At 44.0% G+C, this 23,378-nt stretch overlaps 1 protein-coding gene across 1 annotated transcript; it reads left to right on the top strand.

The window, feature by feature from the left end:
- Window positions 1-488: 488 nt before the first annotated feature.
- On the top strand, window positions 489-21,488 carry LOC121008380 (NXPE family member 4-like). Its single transcript, XM_040440882.1, is given in 9 exon segments — window positions 489-732; window positions 16,638-16,754; window positions 16,953-17,056; window positions 17,726-18,187; window positions 18,189-18,410; window positions 18,412-18,434; window positions 19,075-19,136; window positions 19,695-19,913; window positions 20,286-21,488. Coding segments are annotated over 6 exon segments (1,521 nt in total). The 5' UTR covers window positions 489-732; window positions 16,638-16,754; window positions 16,953-17,056; window positions 17,726-17,740; the 3' UTR covers window positions 20,834-21,488.
- The last annotated feature ends 1,890 nt before the right edge of the window (window positions 21,489-23,378 follow it).

Below are 23,378 nucleotides of genomic sequence, written 5' to 3'. Positions count from 1 at the left end.
AGAATTCCACTACATCAGCTTCGATTCTCTCATCATCTCTAATTGCTGTTCACCAGAGCAAACCATCCAACTTGAAGGTGCTGGAGCAGTTTTGCAAGTAGGAATGGGCAGTGGTAAGATGCGGCGAGCTCATGGAGACTTATCCAAAGCGACTTGGAGCTGTGATTGCCGCAAAAGGCGGCTCTACAAAGTACTGACTGTAGGGGGGGTGAATAGTTCTGCACATTGACTTTTTCTGTTATTTTTGTCCTAGTTGTTGTTTGCTTCAAGATAAAAAACAAACAAACAAACATCTTCACAGTTGTCGGCATGTTCTGTAAATTAAATGATGCAAGTCCTCAAACACTCTATGTTAATTCCAGATTATTTTGGGTCCTTGGCTGGACAATGCCCACACCCTGTAAGTCCTCTGGTGCCTAGGTGTTGTTTTCTGTACGGTGTAATTTATAGTCCTTATTACAGCACATGTCTTTTTCTTCTCGTGGGAGGTGTGTGAAGGCTTGCATCTCCTTTAAATCTTCTCCCGTGTTATTAAGCAGCGTCTTTCTGTGATGATCGAGTCCTCCTGTGATCTTCAGGACACGTAAACTCTGCTGCCTGAGCAGGTTGGACTTGATAATAATATACAAAGTACAAGCCCTGTGCATCCAGGTAGAGAGCAGTGACCGGGAAGAAGGCGGACATGTCAGCCAGGAGCGAGAGAGGAGAACTGGGCTGAGGAGCGGAGCTCAGGTAATCCACCCAGGGAAGGGATCTGAATGATTATTGATGTTATTATTATCAGGATTGTTAATTTGTATCCATAGAGGTGTAAACAGAGATGATCCTTAGAGGGATGATCAGAAGATGAATGGAGTAGTTACTGTCTATCTTTACTGTAAAAACATGGGTATATACACTGTATATGCTCTCCTATATACTCTATATATACTGTATATACTCTCCTATATACTCTATATACTCTATATATACTGTATATGCTCTCCTATATACTCTATATATACTGTATATACTCTCCTATATACTCTATATATACTGTATATACTCTCCTATATACTCTATATACTCTATATATACTGTATATGCTCTCCTATATACTCTATATATACTGTATATACTCTCCTATATACTCTATATATACTGTATATACTCTCCTATATACTCTATATACTCTATATATACTGTATATACTCTCCTATATACTCTATATACTCTATATATACTGTATATGCTCTCCTATATACTCTATATATACTGTATATACTCTCCTATATACTCTATATATACTGTATATACTCTCCTATATACTCTATATACTCTATATATACTGTATATGCTCTCCTATATACTCTATATATACTGTATATACTCTCCTATATACTCTATATATACTGTATATACTCTCCTATATACTCTATATACTCTATATATACTGTATATACTCTCCTATATACTGTATATGCTCTCCTATATACTCTATATATACTGTATATGCTCTCCTATATACTCTATATATACTGCATATACTCTCCTATATACTCTATATACTCTATATATACTGTATATGCTCTCCTATATACTCTATATATACTGCATATACTCTCCTATATACTCTATATACTCTATATATACTGTATATGCTCTCCTATATACTCTATATATACTGTATATACTCTCCTATATACTCTATATATACTCTATATACTCTCCTATATACTCTCCTATATACTCTATATATACTGTATATACTTTATATACTCTCCTATATATTACTAATATACTGTATATACTCTCCTATATACTCTATATATACTGTATATACTTTCCTATATACTCTATATATACTGTATATACTCTCCTATATACTCTATATATACTGTATATACTCTCCTATATACTCTATATACTCTATATATACTGTATATGCTCTCCTATATACTCTATATATACTGTATATACTCTCCTATATACTCTATATATACTGTATATACTCTCCTATATACTCTATATACTCTATATATACTGTATATGCTCTCCTATATACTCTATATATACTGTATATACTCTCCTATATACTCTATATATACTGTATATACTCTCCTATATACTCTATATACTCTATATATACTGTATATACTCTCCTATATACTGTATATGCTCTCCTATATACTCTATATATACTGTATATGCTCTCCTATATACTCTATATATACTGCATATACTCTCCTATATACTCTATATACTCTATATATACTGTATATGCTCTCCTATATACTCTATATATACTGTATATACTCTCCTATATACTCTATATATACTCTATATACTCTCCTATATACTCTCCTATATACTCTATATATACTGTATATACTTTATATACTCTCCTATATACTCTATATATACTGTATATACTCTCCTATATACTCTATATATACTGTATATACTTTCCTATATACTCTATATATACTGTATATACTCTCCTATATACTCTATCTATACTGTATATACTCTCCTATATACTCTATCTATACTGTATATACTCTCCTATATACTCGCTATATACTGTATATACTCTCCTATATACTCGATATATAGTGTATATACTCTCCTATATACTCTCCTATATACTGTATATACTCTCCTATATACTCGATATATACTGTATATACTCTCCTATATACTCTATATATACTGTATATACTCTCCTATATACTCTCCTATATACTCTATATATACTGTATATATTTACACAGTCATTTTCATGCCAACGACCCTAACAATCCTACAGTTTCATCGTCAGAGCTGTGTACAGTTTTTACAGTTTTTTGCCCTTTTGGTACATAGAAATTTAGATTTTTATAAACAGGTTATAATGGTGCAATGTAACAGAAAAAAGTTATTTACATGGTTCACGGTTGACGAGGACGATCGGCGGTGAAACAAGAACATTCCCACCTTCACTTATACCTCTTACCATTGCAAGAAGGGGTTAAACTGAAAAAAAGCATGTAATAAAGATAGTAGTCACAAGTCACGCCATGGGTTTGAGAGAGACATGAAATTCCGATTCTCGGTGTGTCTTGTAGGTTTTACGGTGTCGACAATAAAATAGACTTAACTTTGAGTCTTTAGAAATGTCATAATAGATTGTTTCGAATTTAGTGATGAGCGGGAGGTTGCAATATTCAATTTTGCGATATTTCGCAAATATTCGATTGAATATTCATCTTATATTCGTCAAATATTCGTCATTATTCTATTTATCGCGAAAAATATGCGATTTAATTATTCGCGTATTGCGATTTTTATTTTTATTTTTTTAACTGTATAAGGCTATTGACTAATATGTGTATTTTACGAATATTCGCTATATTGCTATATATTCTTGTTTTAGAATATGACAAATATTCTAAAAAATAAGTTATAGCAATATAGTGAATATTCGCAAAATACACATATAGACTGCAATTTAGCTAATATAGTGCTATAATCTTTTTTTTTATAGTCAAATTTTTTTTGTCTCTTCTAAACTTAAAAAATTTACACTATTAAAAAAAATACTATAGCACTATATTAGCTAAATTGCAGTCTATATGTGTATTTTACGAATATGACAAATATTCTAAAAAAAACAAAGTTATAGCAATATAGCGAATATATTTATTTAGAATATTCGTCTTTTTTTTTTTTTAATCTGTACTGTTAGTCCACTTTGGCATACTCCTCCCCGTCACCATGGGAACGCCTGTGGGTTAGAATATACCATCGGATCTGAGTTTTCACGATCTCAGGGAAAACTCAGATCAGATGGTATTTTCTAACCCACAGGCGTTCCCATGGTGACGGGGACGCTTGTCGAGGAGGAGTATGCGATCAACTGTACAGATTGGAAAACAAAAGGCGAATATTCTAAATAACGAATATATTCCCTATATTGCTATATATTAGTTTTTTAGAATATTCGTAATTTTTTTTTCCATATGAAAACATAATTCCTTCCTGCTTAAGTTGCTTGTGGGCCAATGACTCATTGACCCACAAGAAAGAAGCAGGGAGGAATCATGTTTTCAGATGTAAAAAAATGACGAATATTCGATATAGCGAATATATAGCACTATATTCGAAATATTGGTGAATTAGCGAAGTTGCGATATTCGCGATTAATATTCGTTATTCGAATATTCGCGATCAACACTAGTTTCGATAAATGTGATTTGTGTCCAGCCCATCACAGTGCCGATTATATAGGGCAGTGGTGGCAAACCTTTTAGAGACTGAGTGCCCAGACTGAAACCCAAAACCCACTTATTTATTGCAAAGTGCCAACACGGCAATTTAACTGGGTGCCGCCTCTGGCACCCGTGCCATAGTTTCGCCACCACTGACATTGTTGTTTTTTCTGCTGACATCCGTTGTCCTGTACCAAAGTAAAATGTATAAATGTAGTAAAATCAGCCGATAGGGATAGAAACTAAGAGGGTGAAGCAACAGTTATAGGGAAGAGCGGCGCAGACAGGTAGAAAAATAAAAAAGATAGATAGATACAAGATAGATAGATAGATACAAGATAGATAGATAGATAGATAGATAGATAGATATGAGATAGATAATAGATAGATAGATATGAGATAGATAGATAGATACAAGATAGATAGATACAAGATAGATAGATACAAGATAGATAGATAGATAGATAGATAGATAGATAGGAGATAGATAGATAGATAGATAGATAGATAGATAGATAGATAGATAGATATGAGATAGATAATAGATAGATAGATATGAGATAGATAGATACAAGATAGATAGATACAAGATAGATAGATACAAGATAGATAGATACAAGATAGATAGATAGATAGATAGATAGATAGATAGATAGATATGAGATAGATAGATATGAGATAGATAGATAGATAGATAGATAGATAGATAGATACAAGATAGATAGATAGATAGGTAGATAGATAGATAGATAGATAGATAGATAGATAGATACATAGATACAAGATAGATAGATAGGTAGATAGTATGTGTGGGGGTGCACATCGTAGCATGTTATATGTATGTATATGGTGGGGGGTAACGAGTGAAAACCTCAGAACATGACAACCAGTTATAGGGGTCGGGTTGAACTCAGTAGCCCACCAAACACACCCGATAACCCATAGACTGAGAACCCCTCAATATATAAAAAAAATCCTGACGGAGCCAGCTTCGTGGTAAAACGCACGTCGATAGTCTTGCCTGACACAGGGCATCATCATGGATATTTAACCATTTTCTGTACGAACTGCCACAGTTATTAGTTCATTTGTGGTATAGTGGTCGGCCACTCCAGCCACGTCCCTGTTCATATTGCTGTATTTTATATCACTTTGACTGCTCCCTGTTCGTATATATATATATAGTGCGGCGTCCATTGATGTGTGTTAGTCGGTCACTTTATATGATCTTTACTAATCATTGGACATAATGTTTATGTGTCCTGTTAGAATAGGCAGATCTGTATATACTGGTCCGGCTTCGGACCTTGTGTATCTCCTAAGGCTACTTTCACACTAGCGTTCGGGTGTCCGCTCGTGCGCTCCGTTTGAAGGGGCTCACGAGCGGCCCTGAACGCATCCGTCTGGCCCTAATGCATTCTCAATGGAGGCGGATCCGCTCAGAATGCATCCGCCTGCCAGCGCTCAGCCTCCGCTCCGCTCAGTGAGCGGACTCCTGAACGCTGCTTGCAGCGTTCGGGTGTCCGCCTGGCCGTGCGGAGGCGAGCGGATCCGTCCAGACTTACAATGTAAGTCAATGGGGCGGATCCGCTTGAAGATGACACCATATGGCTCAATCTTCAAGCGGATCCGTTCCCCATTGACTTACAATGTAAAGTCTGAACGGATCCGCTCAGGCTACTTTCACACTTAGAAAATTTTTCGAAGTTTTAATGCAGACGGATCCGTTCTGAACGGATGCGAACGTCTGCATTATCGGAGCGGATCCGTCTGATGAAACATCAGACGGATCCGCTCCGAACGCTAGTGTGAAAGTAGCCTTACTTGCAGCAGCTGAGCGGGGCTATGCTCTGTCTTACCCTGTAATATGACTACTATGTTATTTGTATTTATTTTTCAATAAACATTTTATTCCATGTGGTTATTTGCCTGTTTGGTAGGCTGTTATGTATGTATATCGGGCATATAGCTCTAACCACCCATTACATTTTCCATGTGCAGGTGAGAAAAATGTCAGCAGTGACGCAGGATATGGTTTACTGCACACTTATAAAAGCAATAAATATTTTGGACCTTATATGGGATATAGTAATAAAACACACGGCAGTTTAGAGCATTTTATGACATAACCTTTGTCCAAGGCAGGTTTACTTGTTTGGATTAATCTCAGATGAAGAACGTATTCAGCTCTGCAAATTAATTTCCTTATTTATTATAGAGAGGCCGTAATAATAAGTTAGGAACTAAATCAAAGGGGTTTTCCACTGTAAACATCTGATTAATAGTGCAGGAGTAACTACAGCTTAAAAAATCCGATTAATAGTGCAGGAGGAGCTACATCTAATTCTGATTAATAGTATAGGAGGAGCTACAGCTTAAAAAAATCTGATTAAGGCCTCATGCGCACGACAGTATTTTTTCACGGTCCACAAAACGGAGTTCCGTTGGTCCGTGATCGTTTTTTCATCCGTGGGTCTTCCTTGATTTTTGGAGGATCCACGGACATGAAAAAACAGTCGTTTTGGTGTCCGCCTGGCCGTGTGGAGCCAAACGGATCCGTCCTGAATTAAAATGCAAGTCAATGGGGACGGATCCGTTTGACGTTGGCACAATATGGTGCAATTGCAAACGGATCCGTCCCCCATTGACTTTCAATGTAAAGTCAGGAGTCCCTATAATACCATCGGATCTGAGTTTCCGATGGTATATTTCAACTTGAAAGCGTCCCCATCACCATGGGAACGCCTCTATGTTAGATTATACTGTCGGATATGAGTTAGATCGTGAAACTCATATCCGACAGTATATTCTAACACAGAGGTGTTCCAATGGTGATGGGGACGCTTCAAGTTAGAATATACTAAGAACTGTGTACATGACTGCCCCCTGCTGCCTGGCAGCACCCGATCTCTTACAGGGGGCTGTGATCCGCACAATTAACCCCTCAGGTGCCGCACCTGAGGGGGGTTAATTGTGCGTATCATAGTCCCTTGTAAGAGATCAGGGGCTGCCAGGCAGCAGGGGGCAGACCCCCCTCGGCCCCCCCCTTCCTCCCTCTATTGTATTATTTTCATTGGTGGCACAGTGTGCGGCGCCCCCTCCCTCTATTGTATTATTTTCATTGGTGGCACAGTGTGCGGCCTCCCCTCTCCCCCCCCCCGATCATTGGTGGCAGCGGGGAGTTCCGATCGGAGTCCCAGTTTAATCGCTGAGGCTCCAATCGGTAACCATGGCAACCAAGACGCTACTGCAGTCCTGGTTGCCATGGTTACTTAGCAATATTAGAAGCATCATACTTACCTGCTGCGCTGTCTGTGACCGGCCAGGAGCTCCTCCTACTGGTAAGTGACAGGTCTGTGCAGCGCATTGCTTAATGATCTGTCACTTACCAGTAGGAGGCGCTCCCAGCCGGTCACAGACAGTGCAGTAGGTAAGTATGATGCTTCTAATATTGCTAAGTAACCATGGCAACCAGGACTGCAGTAGCGTCCTGGTTGCCATGGTTACCGATCGGAGCCCCAGCGATTAAACTGGGACTCCGATCAGAACTCTACGCTGCCACCAATGATCGGGGGGGGAGAGGGGAGGCCGCACACTGTGCCACCAATGAAAATAATACAATAGAGGGAGGGGAGGGTGGGCCGGGGGGGGCGCACACTGTGCCACCAATGAAAATAATACAATAGAGGGAGGGAGGGGGCCACACACTGTGCCACCAATGAAAATAATACAATAGAGGGAGGGAGGCCGCACTGGCCACCAATGAAATTAAAACTAGGGAGGGAGGGGGGTCTGCCCCCTGCTGCCTGGCAGCCCCTGATCTCTTATAGGGGGCTATGATATGCACAATTAACTCGGCACCTGAGGGGTTAATTGTGCGGATCACAGCCCCCTGTAAGAGATCGGGTGCTGCCAGGCAGCAGGGGGCAGTCATGTACACAGTTTGTAGTATATTCTAACTAGAAGCGTCCCCATCACTATGGGAACGCCTCTGTGTTAGAATATACTGTCGGATCTGAGTTTTCACAAAGTGAAAACTCAGCTCTGAAAAAGCTTTTATGCAGACGGATCTTCGGATCCGTCTGTATGAAAGTAACCTACGGCCACGGATCACGGACGCGGATGCCAATCTTGTGTGCATCCGTGTTCTTTCACGGACCCATTGACTTGAACGGGTCCGTGAACCGTTGTCCGTCAAAAAAATAGGACAGGTCCTATTTTTTTGACGGACAGGAAACACGGATCACGGCCGCTGATGAACAACGGTGCATTTTCCGAGTTTTCAACGGACCCATTGAAAGTCAATGGGTTCGCAGAAAATCACGGAAAACGGAGCAACGGCCACGGATGCACACAACGGTCGTGTGCATGAGGCCTAAGGCTACATTCACACGACCATATGTGTTTTGCGGTCTGCAAAAAACACAGATGCTGTCTGCGTGCATTCCGTATTTTGCAGAACAGAACAGCTGGCCCCTAATAGAACAGTCCTATCCTTGTCCGTAATGCGGACAATAATCTACACTGTAAACAAGTCTTATAGCAGTACAGTCTGAGATGGTTAATGGCATGATGTGACTGCAGCCCAGTCTCTTATCTATTAGCTTAGATCAGGGGTCTCCAAACTTTTCAACAGGAGGGCCACATTGAAGATTTTACAAGTATTCGGGGGCCGGAAAAAAAAAATCAGTTATGTATTAAATTAAATGTATATATTTTACATGGATCGTTTTTGTAATCAGCATGATATGACTGAGAACAAAAGAGAAAAAACTTTAGCAAAACAACGCAAAGACACCCCGTGTCCCTATCAGCGGTGTCCCCATCAGCACAAAAAATGTCCCCATCAGCACAGCAATGTCCCCATCAGCACAGCAATGTCCCCCATCAGCACAGCAATGTCCCCATCAGCACAGCAATGTCCCCATCAGCACAGCAATGTCAGCATCAGCACAGCAATGTCAGCATCAGCACAGCAATGTCCCCATCAGCACAGCAATGTCCCCATCAGCACAACAATGTCCCCATCAGCACAGCAATGTCCCCATCAGCACAGCAATGTCCCCATCAGCACAGCAATGTCAGCATCAGCACAGCAATGTCAGCATCAGCACAGCAATGTCCCCATCAGCACAGCAATGTCAGCATCAGCACAGCAATGTCCCCATCAGCACAGCAATGTCAGCATCAGCACAACAATGTCCCCATCAGCACAGCAATGTCCCCATCAGCACAGCAATGTCCCCATCAGCACAGCAATGTCCCCATCAGCACAGCAATGTCAGCATCAGCACAACAATGTCAGCATCAGCACAGCAATGTCCCCATCAGCACAGCAATGTCCCCATCAGCACAGCAATGTCAGCATCAGCACAAACAATGTCCCCATCAGCACAGCAATGTCCCCATCAGCACAGCAATGTCCCCATCAGCACAGCAATGTCCCCATCAGCACAGCAATGTCAGCATCAGCACAGCAATGTCCCCATCAGCACAGCAATGTCCCCATCAGCACAGCAATGTCCCCATCAGCACAGCAATGTCAGCATCAGCACAGCAATGTCAGCATCAGCACAGCAATGTCCCCATCAGCACAGCAATGTCCCCCATCAGCACAGCAATGTCCCCATCAGCACAGCAATGTCAGCATCAGCACAGCAATGTCCCCATCAGCGCAGCAATGTCCCCATCAGCACAACAATGTCCCCATCAGCACAGCAATGTCCCCATCAGCACAGCAATGTCAGCATCAGCAAAGCAATGTCAGCATCAGCACAGCAATGTCAGCATCAGCACAGCAATGTCCCCATCAGCACAGCAATGTCCCCATCAGCACAGCAATGTCAGCATCAGCACAGCAATGTCAGCATCAGCACAGCAATGTCCCCATCAGCCGTGTCACCCTTAAGCACAGCAATGTCCCCATCAACGATGTCCCCATCAGAACAGCAATGTCCCCATCAGCGGAGTCCCCATTAGCAGCTGATAGGGGCCACCACTGATGGGGACACTGCTGTTGGGGACGCGGCTGATGGGGACACCATTGATGGGGACACCCGTGTCCCTATCAGCGGTGTCCCCATTAGAACAGCAATGGCCAAATCAGAACAGCAATGTCCCCATCAGAAAAGCAATATTCCCATAAAAAAAAAAATATTCCCATCAAAAAAACAATATTCCCATCAGAAAAACAATATTCCCATCATGGGGACACCCACTGATGGGGACGCTGCTGTTGGGGACATTGCTGTGCTGATGGGGACACCACTGATGGGGACGCTGCTGTTGGGGACATAGCTGTGCTGATGGGGACACCACTGATGGGGACACCATTGATGGGGACACCCGTGTCCCTATCAGCGTTGTCCCCATCAGCACAGCAATGTCCCCCATCAGCGGTGTCCCCATCAGCACAGCAATGTCCCCATCAGCGGTGTCCCCATCAGCACAGCAATGTCCCCATCAGAACAGCAATGTCAGCATCAGCACAGCAATGTCCCCATTAATGATGTACCCCATCAGAACAGCAATGTCCCCATTCAGCGGAGTCCCCCATTAGCAGCTGATGGGGACACCACTGATGGGGACACTGCCTTTGGGGACGCGGTTGATGGGGACACCCGTGTCCCTAATCAGTGGTGGTCCCCATCAGAACAGCAATGTCCCCATCAGAATGGGACGCTGATGGGGACATTGCTGTACTGATGGGGACACCATTGATGGGGACACCTTTGTCCCCATCAGCAGTGTGCCAATCAGCGGTGTCCTCAGCAAATGTCCCCATCAGCACAGCAATGTTCACATCAGCAGTTTCCACATTAGCAGCGTCCCCCATCATTGCTGATGGGGACGCCGCTGTGCTGATGTGGAAAACCGATGATGGGTCACCGCTGATGGGGATACCCATGTCCCCATCAGCGGTGTCCCCAGCAATGTCCCATTAGAACAGCAATGTCCCCATCAGCAGTGTCCACCGCAACATCCCCATCAGCACAGCAATGTCCCTGTCAGCGGTGTCCCCAGCAGCATGTGTCCCCATCACCGCTGATGGGGACACCTCTGATGGGGACATTGCTGTGCTGATGGGGACATCGATTATGGGGTTACCGCTGATGGGGACATTGCTTATCCTGATGGGGACACCATTGATGTGGACACCCATGTCCCCATCAGCAGTGTGCCAAACAGCGGTGTCCCCAGCAATGTCCCCATCAGAACAGAATTGTCCCCATCAGCAGTGTGCCCATCATCGCTGATGGGGACACCTCTGATGGGGACATTGCTGTGCTGATGGGACACCATTGATGGGGACACCCGTGTCCTCATCAACGGTGTCCCCATCAGAACAGCAATGTCCCCATCAGCACAGCAAAGTCCCCATCAGCAGTGTCCCCAGCAGCACAGCAATATCCCCATCAGTATGTGTCCTCAGCAGCTTGTGTCCCCATCAGCGCAGCACAGCAATGTCAGCGTTCCCCATTGTGTCCCCCATCAGCGTTGTGCAACACTTGCCTCCGCTGTAGCCGGCTTCTGCTCCTCTTCTTTTTTTTTTCTTCTTGGACTCCTGAGTCCCGACCTCCCGCCCCGCTGCTACACACGTGGATTTGTTATTTCAAACAGCGGGCGGGAAGAGGGGAGGTGCCGCACCTGTGACGTCACTGGTTGCCGGGACATCGGCGGTCCCAGCAGCCAATCAAAAAGCACAAGCGTGACAGCATGGGCGGTTGTGCGGCTTTCGTTCCTGCAACCTGTCAGCTGCGGGCGGGCGCGGAATCGAACACACAACACAAGCGTGACAGCATGGGCGGTTGTGCGGATTTGGTTCCTGCAACCTGCCAGCTGCGGGCGGGGCCGGATCGAACGAAACTACTGTACATCTTTTATTATATTCACTTAAAACTGCTATTATAGAAAATAAAAAATGTGTAAAATTAAAACTATGAGGACTAAGCAGAGGGTTATCAGTTTTTACACCAGTATATGGCAGTACTAAGATATGTGCTTTTGTTGTAACACTGTGTTACTGCTTGTTGAAAACGGAGCGAGTGGGTAGTTTTTTTTTATTATTATAATATCGACACCTCCATATATAACCTTTTTGTATAGTCACTTTTTGCACCCTATATGGTATCACAGTGTATAGTGTAATGTGCTGCTGGTAACAGCAACAATATGTTCTGGGGGTGGTTATTAGCAGTGTGATTCAACGGCGAGATTGATCACCTACACACTTGTAATCCGCTACTCTGTCAGTATAACAGTGGTCCGTTCAGTGCCCTCTGCTATTCCCTGTCTAAAATACAACAGCAAACACTCCCCCTTCTCGACATGTTTCACCGCTGCTTACGGCTTCGTCAGGGGAGCGTCATACACCGCAAGTCTAAACAGGCTGCAAATGTCAATACATTAAAAGGCTATATATGGGGGGGGGGGGGTGATATCACATAATAATAACACACTGTTCGTCCCTTGAAAACAGTGTTTATTAACAACATAGTGCTATAAAATAAAGCACTGAACGGACTACTGTTATAGTAAGAGTAGTGGATTACAAGTGTGTAGGTGATAGTACATCAAACGATCAATATCGCCGCTGAATCACACTGCTAATGACCACCCCACTACATAACCACCCCCATAATAACCAACCCACCAATAATGACCAACCCCCATAATAACCACCCAATAATAACCACCCCCATAATAACCACCCAATAATAACCACCCAATAATAACCACCCAATAATAACCACCCAATAATAACCACCCATAATAACCACCCCCATAATAACCACCCCCATAATAACCACCCAATAATAACCACCCCCATAATAACCACCCCCATAATAACCACCCAATAATAACCACCCCCATAATAACCACCCCCATAATAACCACCCAATAATAACCACCCCCATAATAACCACCCAATAATAACCACCCCCATAATAACCACCCAATAATAACCACCCCCATAATAACCACCCCCATAATAACCACCCAATAATAACCACCCCCATAATAACCACCCAATAATAACCACCCCCATAATAACCACCCAATAATAACCACCCCCATAATAACCACCCCCATAATAACCACCCATAATAACCACCCCCATAATAACCACCCAATAATAACCACCCCCATAATAACCACCCCCATAATAACCACCCCCATAATAACCACCCAATAATAACCACCCAATAATAACCACCCCCATAATAACCACCCCCATAATAACCACCCATAATAACCACCCCCATAATAACCACCCAATAATAACCACCCCCATAATAACCACCCCCATAATAACCACCCCCATAATGACCACCCCCATAATAACCACCCAATAATAACCACCCCCATAATAACCACCCCCATAATAACCACCCCCATAATGACCACCCCCATAATAACCACCCCAATAATAACCACCCCCATAATAACCACCCCCATAATAACCACCCCCATAATAACCACCCCCATAATAACCACCCAATAATAACCACCCCGATAATAACCACCCCCCAGAAAATATTGTTGCTGTTACCAGCAACACATTACACTATGCACCGCAATAACATATAGGGTGCAAAGGGAATATACAAAAAGATTATATATGGGAGTGTTGATATTATAAGAATAAGAAAACTACACACCGCTCCGTTTTTTTAACATGCAGCATTATTATCAAACACAGTGTACAACATAAAGCACATATCTTCTTTACTGCCATATACTGTGTTAAAACTGATAAACCTCTCGCCTTAGTCTCAATAGTTTTAATTATACACATTTTTCTTTTCTACAATAGCAGTATTAAGTGAATATATAAAAGATTGATAGTTTTAGATACATATATAGTTAGGACCCCTGAAGGGGTTTTGTATAGTTGTCAGATACTTTGGAGGACACCGGTGGAAATCCCCATTGGCTATTTTTTTTTTTTTATGGGCAGGTTCAATGAAGACAGCCTTGGCAGGGCTCTGTTGAAAAAAATCCGTTAAAATGTTCCACCGCAGTATAGGAGGAGTTAATGCAGAGCCTTAAGGATGCATGCTTTCTTGTTATAGTGTTATTAAATGATTTAGGTTGTTACTCTTTGGAATAGTACCACATGTACAATGCAGCGATAACAGGTAGTTATATTGTCACTGTTAAGGTCAGCGGTATCGTTGTAGTATATAACATTGTCTGCTTACTGCTTCGTATAGAGTGCGCAATGATTGTGTCAGGTGGTTGCGCACCTACGGCCTGACCTGTTCAGCAAGTAGTTATTATGTGAGATGGTTGAGCAGAGTAAATTGTTGGCATCTTAGTAGACCTGTCGCTGCATTCAATGATGGTTGTACGTACGAAACTGTGTTCAAGTATTTATTCCTCTTGTAGAAGCACCTCTTAGGCCGTCTTGCATATGCGCTAGCATATGGAGGGGGAGCATTGTTGGAGGGGCACCATGGCGGGGGAGCATTTGTGGAGGGCACCATGGAGCGGAAACATTTGTGGGAGGGCACCATGGAGGGGGAGGCATTTGTGGAGGGGCACCATGGAGAAAGAACATCTGTGGAGGGCACCATGGAGGGGGATCAATTTGTGGAGGGCACCATGGAGGGAGAACATCTGTGGAGGGCACCATGGAGAAAGAACATCTGTGGAGGGGACCATGGAGGGGGGAGCATTTGTGGAGGGCACCATGGAGGGGGAGCATTTGTGGAGGGCACCATGGCGGGGGAGCATTTGTGGAGTGCACCATGGAGGGGGAGCATTGGTGGAGGGCACCATGGAGGGGGAGCATTTGTGGATGGCACCATGGAGGGGGAGCATTTGTGGATGGCACCATGGTGGAGGGCACCATTGGTGGAGGGCACCATAGAGAAAGAACATCTGTGGAGGGCACCATGGAGGGGGAGCATTTGTGGAGGGCACCATGGAGAAAGAACATCTGTGGAGGGCACCATGGAGGGGGAGCATTTGTGGAGGGCACCATGGAGGGGGAGAATTTGTGGAGGGCACCATGGAGGGGGAGCATTTGTGGAGGGCACCATGGAGGGGGAGCATTTGTGGAGGGCACCATGGAGAAAGAACATCTGTGGAGGGCACCATGGAGGGGGGTCATTTGTGGAGGGCACCATGGAGGGAGAACATCTATGGAGGGCACCATGGAGAAAGAACATCTGTGGAGGGGACCAAGGAGGGGGAGCATTTGTGGAGGGCACCATGGAGGGGGAGCATTTGTGGAGGGCACCATGGAGAAAGAACATCTGTGGAGGGGACCATGGAGGGGGAGCATTTGTGGAGGGCACCATGGAGGGGGAGAATTTGTGGAGGGCACCATGGAGGGGGAGCATTTGTGGAGGGCACCATGGAGGGGGAGCATTTGTGGATGGGCCACCATGGTGGAGGGCACCATAGAGAAAGAACATCTGTGGAGGGCACCATGGAGGAGGAGCATTTGTGGTGGGCACCATGGAGGGGAGCATTTGTGGAGGGCACCATGGAGGGGGGAGCATTTGTGGAGGGCACCATAGAGGAAGAACATCTGTGGAGGGGACCATGGAGGAGGAGCATTTTGTGGAGGGCACCATGGAGGGGGAGCATTTGTGGAGGGCACCATGGAGCGGAAGCATTTCTGGAGGGCACCATGGAGGGGGAGCATTTGTGGGAGGGCACCATGGAGAAAGAACATCTGTGGAGGGCACCATGGAGGGGGGTCATTTGTGGAGGGCACCATGGAGGGAGAACATCTATGGAGGGCACCATGGAGAAAGAACATCTGTGGAGGGGACCATGGAGGGGGAGCATTTGTGGAGGGCACCATGGAGGGGGGAGCATTTGTGGAGGGCCACCATGGAGAAAGAACATCTGTGGGAGGGGACCATGGAGGGGGAGCATTTGTGGAGGGCACCATGGAGGGGGAGAATTTGTGGAGGGCACCATGGAGGGGGAGCATTGGTGGAGGGCACCATGGAGGGGGAGCATTTGTGGAGGGCACCATGGTGGAGGGCACCATAGAGAAAGAACATCTGTGGAGGGCACCATGGAGGAGGAGCATTTGTGGTGGGCACCATGGAGGGGGAGCATTTGTGGAGGGCACCATGGCGGGGGAGCATTTGTGGAGGGCACCATGGAGGGGGAGCATTTGTGGAGGGCACCATGGTGGGGAGCATTTGTGGAGGGTACCATGGAGGGGGAGCATTTGTGGAGGGCACCATGGCGGGGGAGCATTTGTGGAGGGCACCATGGAGGGGGAGCATCTGTGATCTCCACTAAATTGCATCCTATCTCAGGAGCCATAGAATATAAAGGAAACCAGGGGGTAAATAAGATTTTGGTGTGTGAAATATCCTGAAATCGAAAGCATCTCCTGAAGTCTCCCTTCTCCAACTGATCAGAGAATATTTGCAGGTTTTTGTCAATAGTTCTTGTCTCTCCTTCCTGGAGGTCCCTCCCAATGTCAGTGACTGCAGTCGTCGTGGACTAGAGATGCTCCTATCCTATGTGAAGCTCCAAAATACTGAGCAGGTAAGACATCTCTTCAGAACTTTTGTATAGCAGCTGGGTGCAGAAGATACCCATGGGCCCCCAGCCTGATACTGGTGCCACTATGAAAGGGCCCACTGAACTACTGGTCCAGTGTCAAGAGATGCAATCATGAGGTACGCTATCCACATGTCAGGGTTCTTCCACTACACAATTATATTCCAGCTTCTTGTTTTCCAGGAGATGTCGGGACGGAGGAAAATGACGATTTCCATGAGAACGGTGCTGGTGGTGGCAGTCCTGACATCTGTTCTTCTGGTGTTTTTAACCAGAAAAAAGTGCAGGTACCTCCAGGGCCCAAAAATTTGATATGGTGACAAGGCTCCATATCCCCTCCATAGGCACAGGGTTACATTATAGAAGATGTAATACCTGCAGACATCATTAGAGGGAGCTCACTGTATACTTTTTATACATTGAACTAATGCATTTTCTCCTGAGCTCCCCCTAGTGGTGGCTGCAGGCAGACAGAATTATATAATTCGGTACAAGGGATTTGGACATATTGGAGCGATTTAGGTTAAAAACACCAAAAATTGTACCGGGGGAAGGGTGTGGGGGTCACCATAATATGCTGGGAACTGTAGGAAATGAGCCCCCTCTCTCCTGAATATTGAGTATTGGGACATTTCCATATTCTTAGGTGTCATGAGCCCAGTTTTAGCTTCACTGAATGGCTGAGAGGTCTAGAAAGGGGAGGGGTTTATTTAATTTATAAAATAAGAAGCCTGCTTGCTGATGGGTTCCCTTCAAACATCGTAGACTGCAGCATGGGACACTTCTTTTAAATTGCAATTTTGCCATTACATCTACAACCATATCTCCCAGCCGTTCCACCCTCTTGGGATTGTCCCTCGAAATTAGCCAGAAACATATGCAAAATTGCCACCAAAATTAATATTTTTGGGTTCCGAGGATTTTTAAATGGTGACGTTTTTGCATTCCTGTTTCAGATCTCCAAAATAAGCATGCTCCAGTTGTGTAACTGTCAGTCACGCAATGCCCCCCTTGATTCGCCCCGCCCGATGGAAACGGATGACGAAATTGAAGAGCTCTTCGACAAGATCGACAAGCAGATTCCCCAGGTGACGATCGATGACATCGATGAAGCGACCAGCCCGGAAAAAAGCATGACTGCCATCATCGACCCCAAAGATGAGTATTGCGTCGGCGACCAGCTGCAGGTGAAGGTGACGGCCTACGACTACTTGGGGAACAGGAAACCGTACGGTGGAGACTACCTGAGGGCAAGAATATACTCACCCGATACAAACAGCAGCGCCAGCGGGAGCATCACAGACTCTAAGGACGGGACCTACCTGGTAAAATTCACCCTCTTCTGGGCAGGGTCTGTACACTTATCTATATTACTAATGCACCCCAGCGAGGCTGCCTCTGCCCTATGGAGGGCGAGGAAACCAGGGCTTTGCCAATATCAAGTACACGGGAAACTTCACGAGCGCCACGGAGTACGAGAACAGCGAATGCGGCTTTGAGTTGGACACGGAAAAGGAAATCTGCCATTACGTGGACAAGAGAGACCGCGAGGCCTTCTACTGCGTCAAGCCGAAGCGTTACCCGTGCGAGGCCTTGACCCACATGAACTCCGTCAATCGAGACCACTCGTATCTGAGCGAGGGTGGAGCGGCTACTGATCAACAGGTGACCACGAGGTGTAATGGATTAAAAAAAGTATACACGCCCTACTGGCTTAACATACATCAGTTGATGTTTCCCTGAACCCATGGGGTCTGAATGCTATGCTCTTTCTCCATAATAAGATATCGGCTTGAAATTGCTTGAGTTGTTGCTTAGCAACGGTCCAGGCACATGGTGGGTGACAACAGCAGGTCTCCATCATCAGCGTGATCTGCTGTTGTCCATCAGGCCATTCCCCATACCTTATTGATCATACTTGCCACCTTTTCCAATCTGGGATCGGGGAGAAGGAGAATATGGCACAAACCATGTTCCTGTTTGCAGACCGCACCTCATTTGGAGGCAACACCCCCATCTGTTAGGCCACTCCCTATTTCACATCGGATGTTGCTATTATTATGATGGGTTCGGCGGCTCTTAAACAAAATTTTGAATTGGGAACCTGTGAAAATGTTAAATAGTCCAGATTAGGACTCCATATGAGACCTTTTATGGGGATTGAGAGGCCTTTGCAAAAGTCTGCACATCCCATGCCGTAACTGTGTTATGAATATGGTGGATCTCGCCTTGAAATGTAGATGTAGGTTGTGGAATCTTTTACTATATTTTTCTTATACTGTTCGTTGATTATTATTTTTTTTAGGTCCAATATCGGCATGGAAATTTCTAAGGCTTTAGATCGAGTAACTGTCCTGAACTGTGGCCGTAAGTACACGTACACCTACCTCTGGGCATCGTGCAGCTCGCTCTTTGCTCCCTATTATTATCTATTACATTGGGATTCCAGTTGGCCTTCAGCAGCTGCAAAGGGAATTAGGTCAGCCATGTTTATGGAACATATAAATAATTCCATGGATGAGGATCCAAGCCAGTTCTGCAGGTAGAATAGCAGCATATGAGAACATTCTTCACGTGTCTTCCCAGAATGTGTGTGTCGTAATGGCAGGAAAATTCTTCACCGCCCTTTTAAGCAGACTCTGCCCTTTTTAATCTGAAGATTGCAGCATCGTCTGAACTAATATAAATGAATACTGCTACCATCTACATTCTTTCTTTCCATGGTAACTAGTGTTTGAAAAAGGTCCAGTTAGGATCGAAACGTCACATGTACCCGCTAAAAGTTGTTTTGCATATGAAAACCAAATAAAGATAAGCACAATACATCAAACAAATCTCAAGGAGTGCCAAAGTTTATTTTCTTTATTGATTTTCTATGGATCATCAACATCAGCAGAAATCAATATATATTTGTTTTTTCTATAGAAAAAATATTGTCACCGACGGAGAGATGCGGCCTGGGGTCCTATTACCCGATCCCAAGCGGATATTTCCATCACAATGTGTGGAATCCCGTCCACTGCCGGATGTCGCCATTCACGGACAATGACAAACTGAAAGACTTCCTGAAGGGGAAAAAACTGCTTCTTATGGGGGACTCCACAGTGCGGCAGTATATACGGCACTTTGCTGAGAATCTTAAGAGTGAGTATTCCATCTTAGTATTATCTATCTATCTCCTATCGGTCTATCTATCTAGAAAATAAAAAGAGGTTGGTGGATCGCCTCTTCAGCCGCTGGCACTCCATTTTCGCTGAAATACTGCGGTGCACCCCATTACATTTTTAAAACATATAGGGTAATACAGCGCCACATACTGTGCCCACTGTGCTTCCCAATACCATACCGCAGAAACATATAATTCCCCTTCCGCTGCCCCCCTCTTGCCCCTACTTCAAGCTGCCTGAGGCAATCGCCTCACCTCGCCTCATTGGTGGTGCACCCCTGTATCTATCTATCTATCTATCTATCTATCTATCTGTATTTCCATCTATCTCTCTTATTTTATCTTTTTAGTTGTAGATTATTTTAACCACACAGAAGATGAGATGCAATCTTGGCAGAAGACTCTTCTAGCAATAAACCAGGAAAAGTTTATCTACATCCAGTGGAAGAAACACACTTTTCCATTTGTCAGCAAAACCTTCTACTCCATCAAAGAGGACGCATACATGGCCCGGCAGATCGACCAGGTCGGTGGAGGAGAAAACACAATCATTGTCCTCACCTTAGGACAGCACTTCAGGCCTTTCCCACTACGAGTCTTCATCAGGTCGGCCATTAACGTCCGTAAGGCTGTAGAGCGGCTCTTCATCCGTAGCCCCAGGACCAAGGTGATCATCAAGGAGGAGAATGCCCGGGACATGGACATCGACATGGAGCGGTTCAGTGACTTCCATGGATATGTCCAGTATCTGCTGCTCAGGGAGATCTTTCGTGGGTTAAATGTTGGGTTCGTTGATGGTTTGGACATGACCATAGCTTATGCATGTGATGTCATTCATCCCCCACAGGAGGTTCTGGAGAACATCATCAGCATGTCCTTCACTCAAGCTTCACTGTAGTACATTATGGGACCCACAAGACATAGTAAAGGTCAATTCAAGATACAAACTTCTTCATAGCCTGACCATTAGGGGGCAGTAGTCACTGGTGTAATAAAGATACTCATTTTAGTTTGACATCTAAAGTCATTGGCCAGAAATGTTATTAGGGTGGTCATCACTTCTCTTCTTCTACCCCACTTGGCGGCTCGTACTCAGTAGTGGTCGACAAGGAGGGCAGAAGAAAACCCTTCCCAGGGTAGAAAGGATATAGATTTAAACCTGTGTTCTCTTCAGTGCACCAGTAACCAAAGGAAGAAATAGGATCTGGGGCACCTTGTAGGTCTTCTCGATGCCGGCAATCTGAATGACATTCAGACACGATTCCAAAACTAGCAGTGAAGTAACATCATTAACATTTCAAGTGTGCATTGTAATTAATGAATTCATCTTAATTATTAATGGGGAAATGGTATGTAACTGTGCCAAACATGAAGCGCATTAAGTTTCAGCGGTACTATATCGCCCTCTTATGGCACACTGGTATAACTACATGTGAAATTGGATGGACTGCAAATGTAGTAGGAGAATAGACTGGACTTACCATTACAGATAATCAAGCTCCCAGGGGTCTCCTCAGGCATTATTAAGGATCCTTAATAATAATACAACACTACTATATGTCATGTATATATTGCATTTCACAGTTTTTTTGTATTTTTAAAAATTCCCTTATAGCATAGCTGGTAGAGTTGATGATTTTTTATGTAAAAGACATCTAAAATGTTATATTTTGCTCACTCATATAGTGCTGACATCTTTTGCAGCACTCTACAGACATTAGCATCTCGCTGTCCCAATGGGTCTCACAATCTAAGTTCCCTATATAGGCAGATACGCTCAATTTCTGGATGGATTCATCAAGTTTGTGGTACCGCCATGGGTACCTTTATTACCCAACTGTATTTTTTTTATGCATTTGTTTTGCAGCTTTTTACATCTGCTCTGTGTGTAATGCTATAGAATATAATACCTTTTGTGAGCCCAGATTATTTGTACAACTTTATTTCAAAATGCAGTTAGGTCCTGTTCACACCATGCATAATGCATATTTTGCACCATTGACAGTATTGCATTGCTGTACATGTCGCTAAAATATTATCTTTGCATCTTACATCTAGTGGGGTTACTACATATACTTTTTGCACATCACTATACTAGATCTGAATATGGATCCATAGGTTATCTGTTCCAGGACTTAACAATTAGTGATGAGCGGACCCGTAGATGTTCAGGTTCGCTGGGTTTGGCCGAACTTCGGGTCAAGTTCGGGTCAAAGTTGAGCCGAACTCGAACCCAAACCCCTTTGAAGTCAATGGGGACCAGAAATTTGGTGCACTAAAATGGCTGTAAAATAGTCATGGTAAGGGCTAGGGGGCTGCAAAAAGAAGCAAAATGGGGGTAAGATCTGGACAATTACCCTGCAAACCAAATGTGGATAGGGAAATGACTTAAAATAACATAGAATATAAAAAATTTAAAGCTTGTACTAGGAGGCGGAGGACAAACTGGAGTAGGAGGTTGAGGAGGCGGTAGACGTGGTGGTGTAGGTGGAAGCAATGGTGGAGGAGGAGGAGTTTCTTTTCCTTTATTTATTTATTTATTTTTTATTAATTTGGGAAGGCCCCAAAACATTGGGAAATGGAAAAGAGAGCAAAGAGAAAGTGCGCTGAAGAATAACAATGGCTGGGTGCGGCCGGTATACTTGTCAACTCAGCATAATGTACAGTACACACCTTCTCCTTCAAAGAGTTTTCTTTATTTTCATGACTATGAAAATTGTAGATTCACACTGAAAGCATCAAAACTATGAATTAACACATGTGGAATTATATACATAGCAAACAAGTGTGAAACAACTGAAAATATGTCATATTTTAGGTTCTTCAAAGTAGCCACCTTTTGCTTTGATTACTGCTTTGCACACTCTTGGCATTCTCTTGATGAGCTTTAAGAGGTAGTCCCCTGAAATGGTCTTCAATCAAATCGTTTTTATTATTCAAATAAAAATTAGCTTATTACAAGACAATTTGTGTCCACATTTTCCTTCCCCCCCCCCCCACGTTCCGTGTACAAAAAATATATAAAACATTATCACATATCCAAATGCTTAGTACATCTCCATCAATCATTGTACACAATATAGATGCAGAGAAAGAAAAACAATTGCAGAATTTATTGATTACTTAGCCCCAACACTCCACTCCCCCCCTCCCCTCCCCAACAACCTGACCCCCCCACTCCCCAACAACCTGACCCCCCCACCCCCCACGAATCAGAGCATGAATTCCCAAAACCTTTCTATATTACGACATGAGTGTGAGACAACCATTCATTCCACAATTTCTCAAACTTCTGAGGACAACCTCTCCTAACAAACACTCCCCTCTCTAAAGTCAGCATATCATGCACCTTTCTCACAAATTCATCCATCGTTGGTGGACTCCCCTGGATCCACCTCAAAGCAATCAACTTCCTGGCCACATACAATAGTCTCCCAACTGCC

Source organism: Bufo bufo, chromosome 7 (genome assembly GCF_905171765.1).
Source record: "Bufo bufo chromosome 7, aBufBuf1.1, whole genome shotgun sequence".
NCBI classification, from domain to species: Eukaryota; Metazoa; Chordata; class Amphibia; order Anura; family Bufonidae; genus Bufo; species Bufo bufo.
Note: the sequence above shows the minus strand (reverse complement) of the source record. Positions and strands in the feature narration are given on the sequence as shown.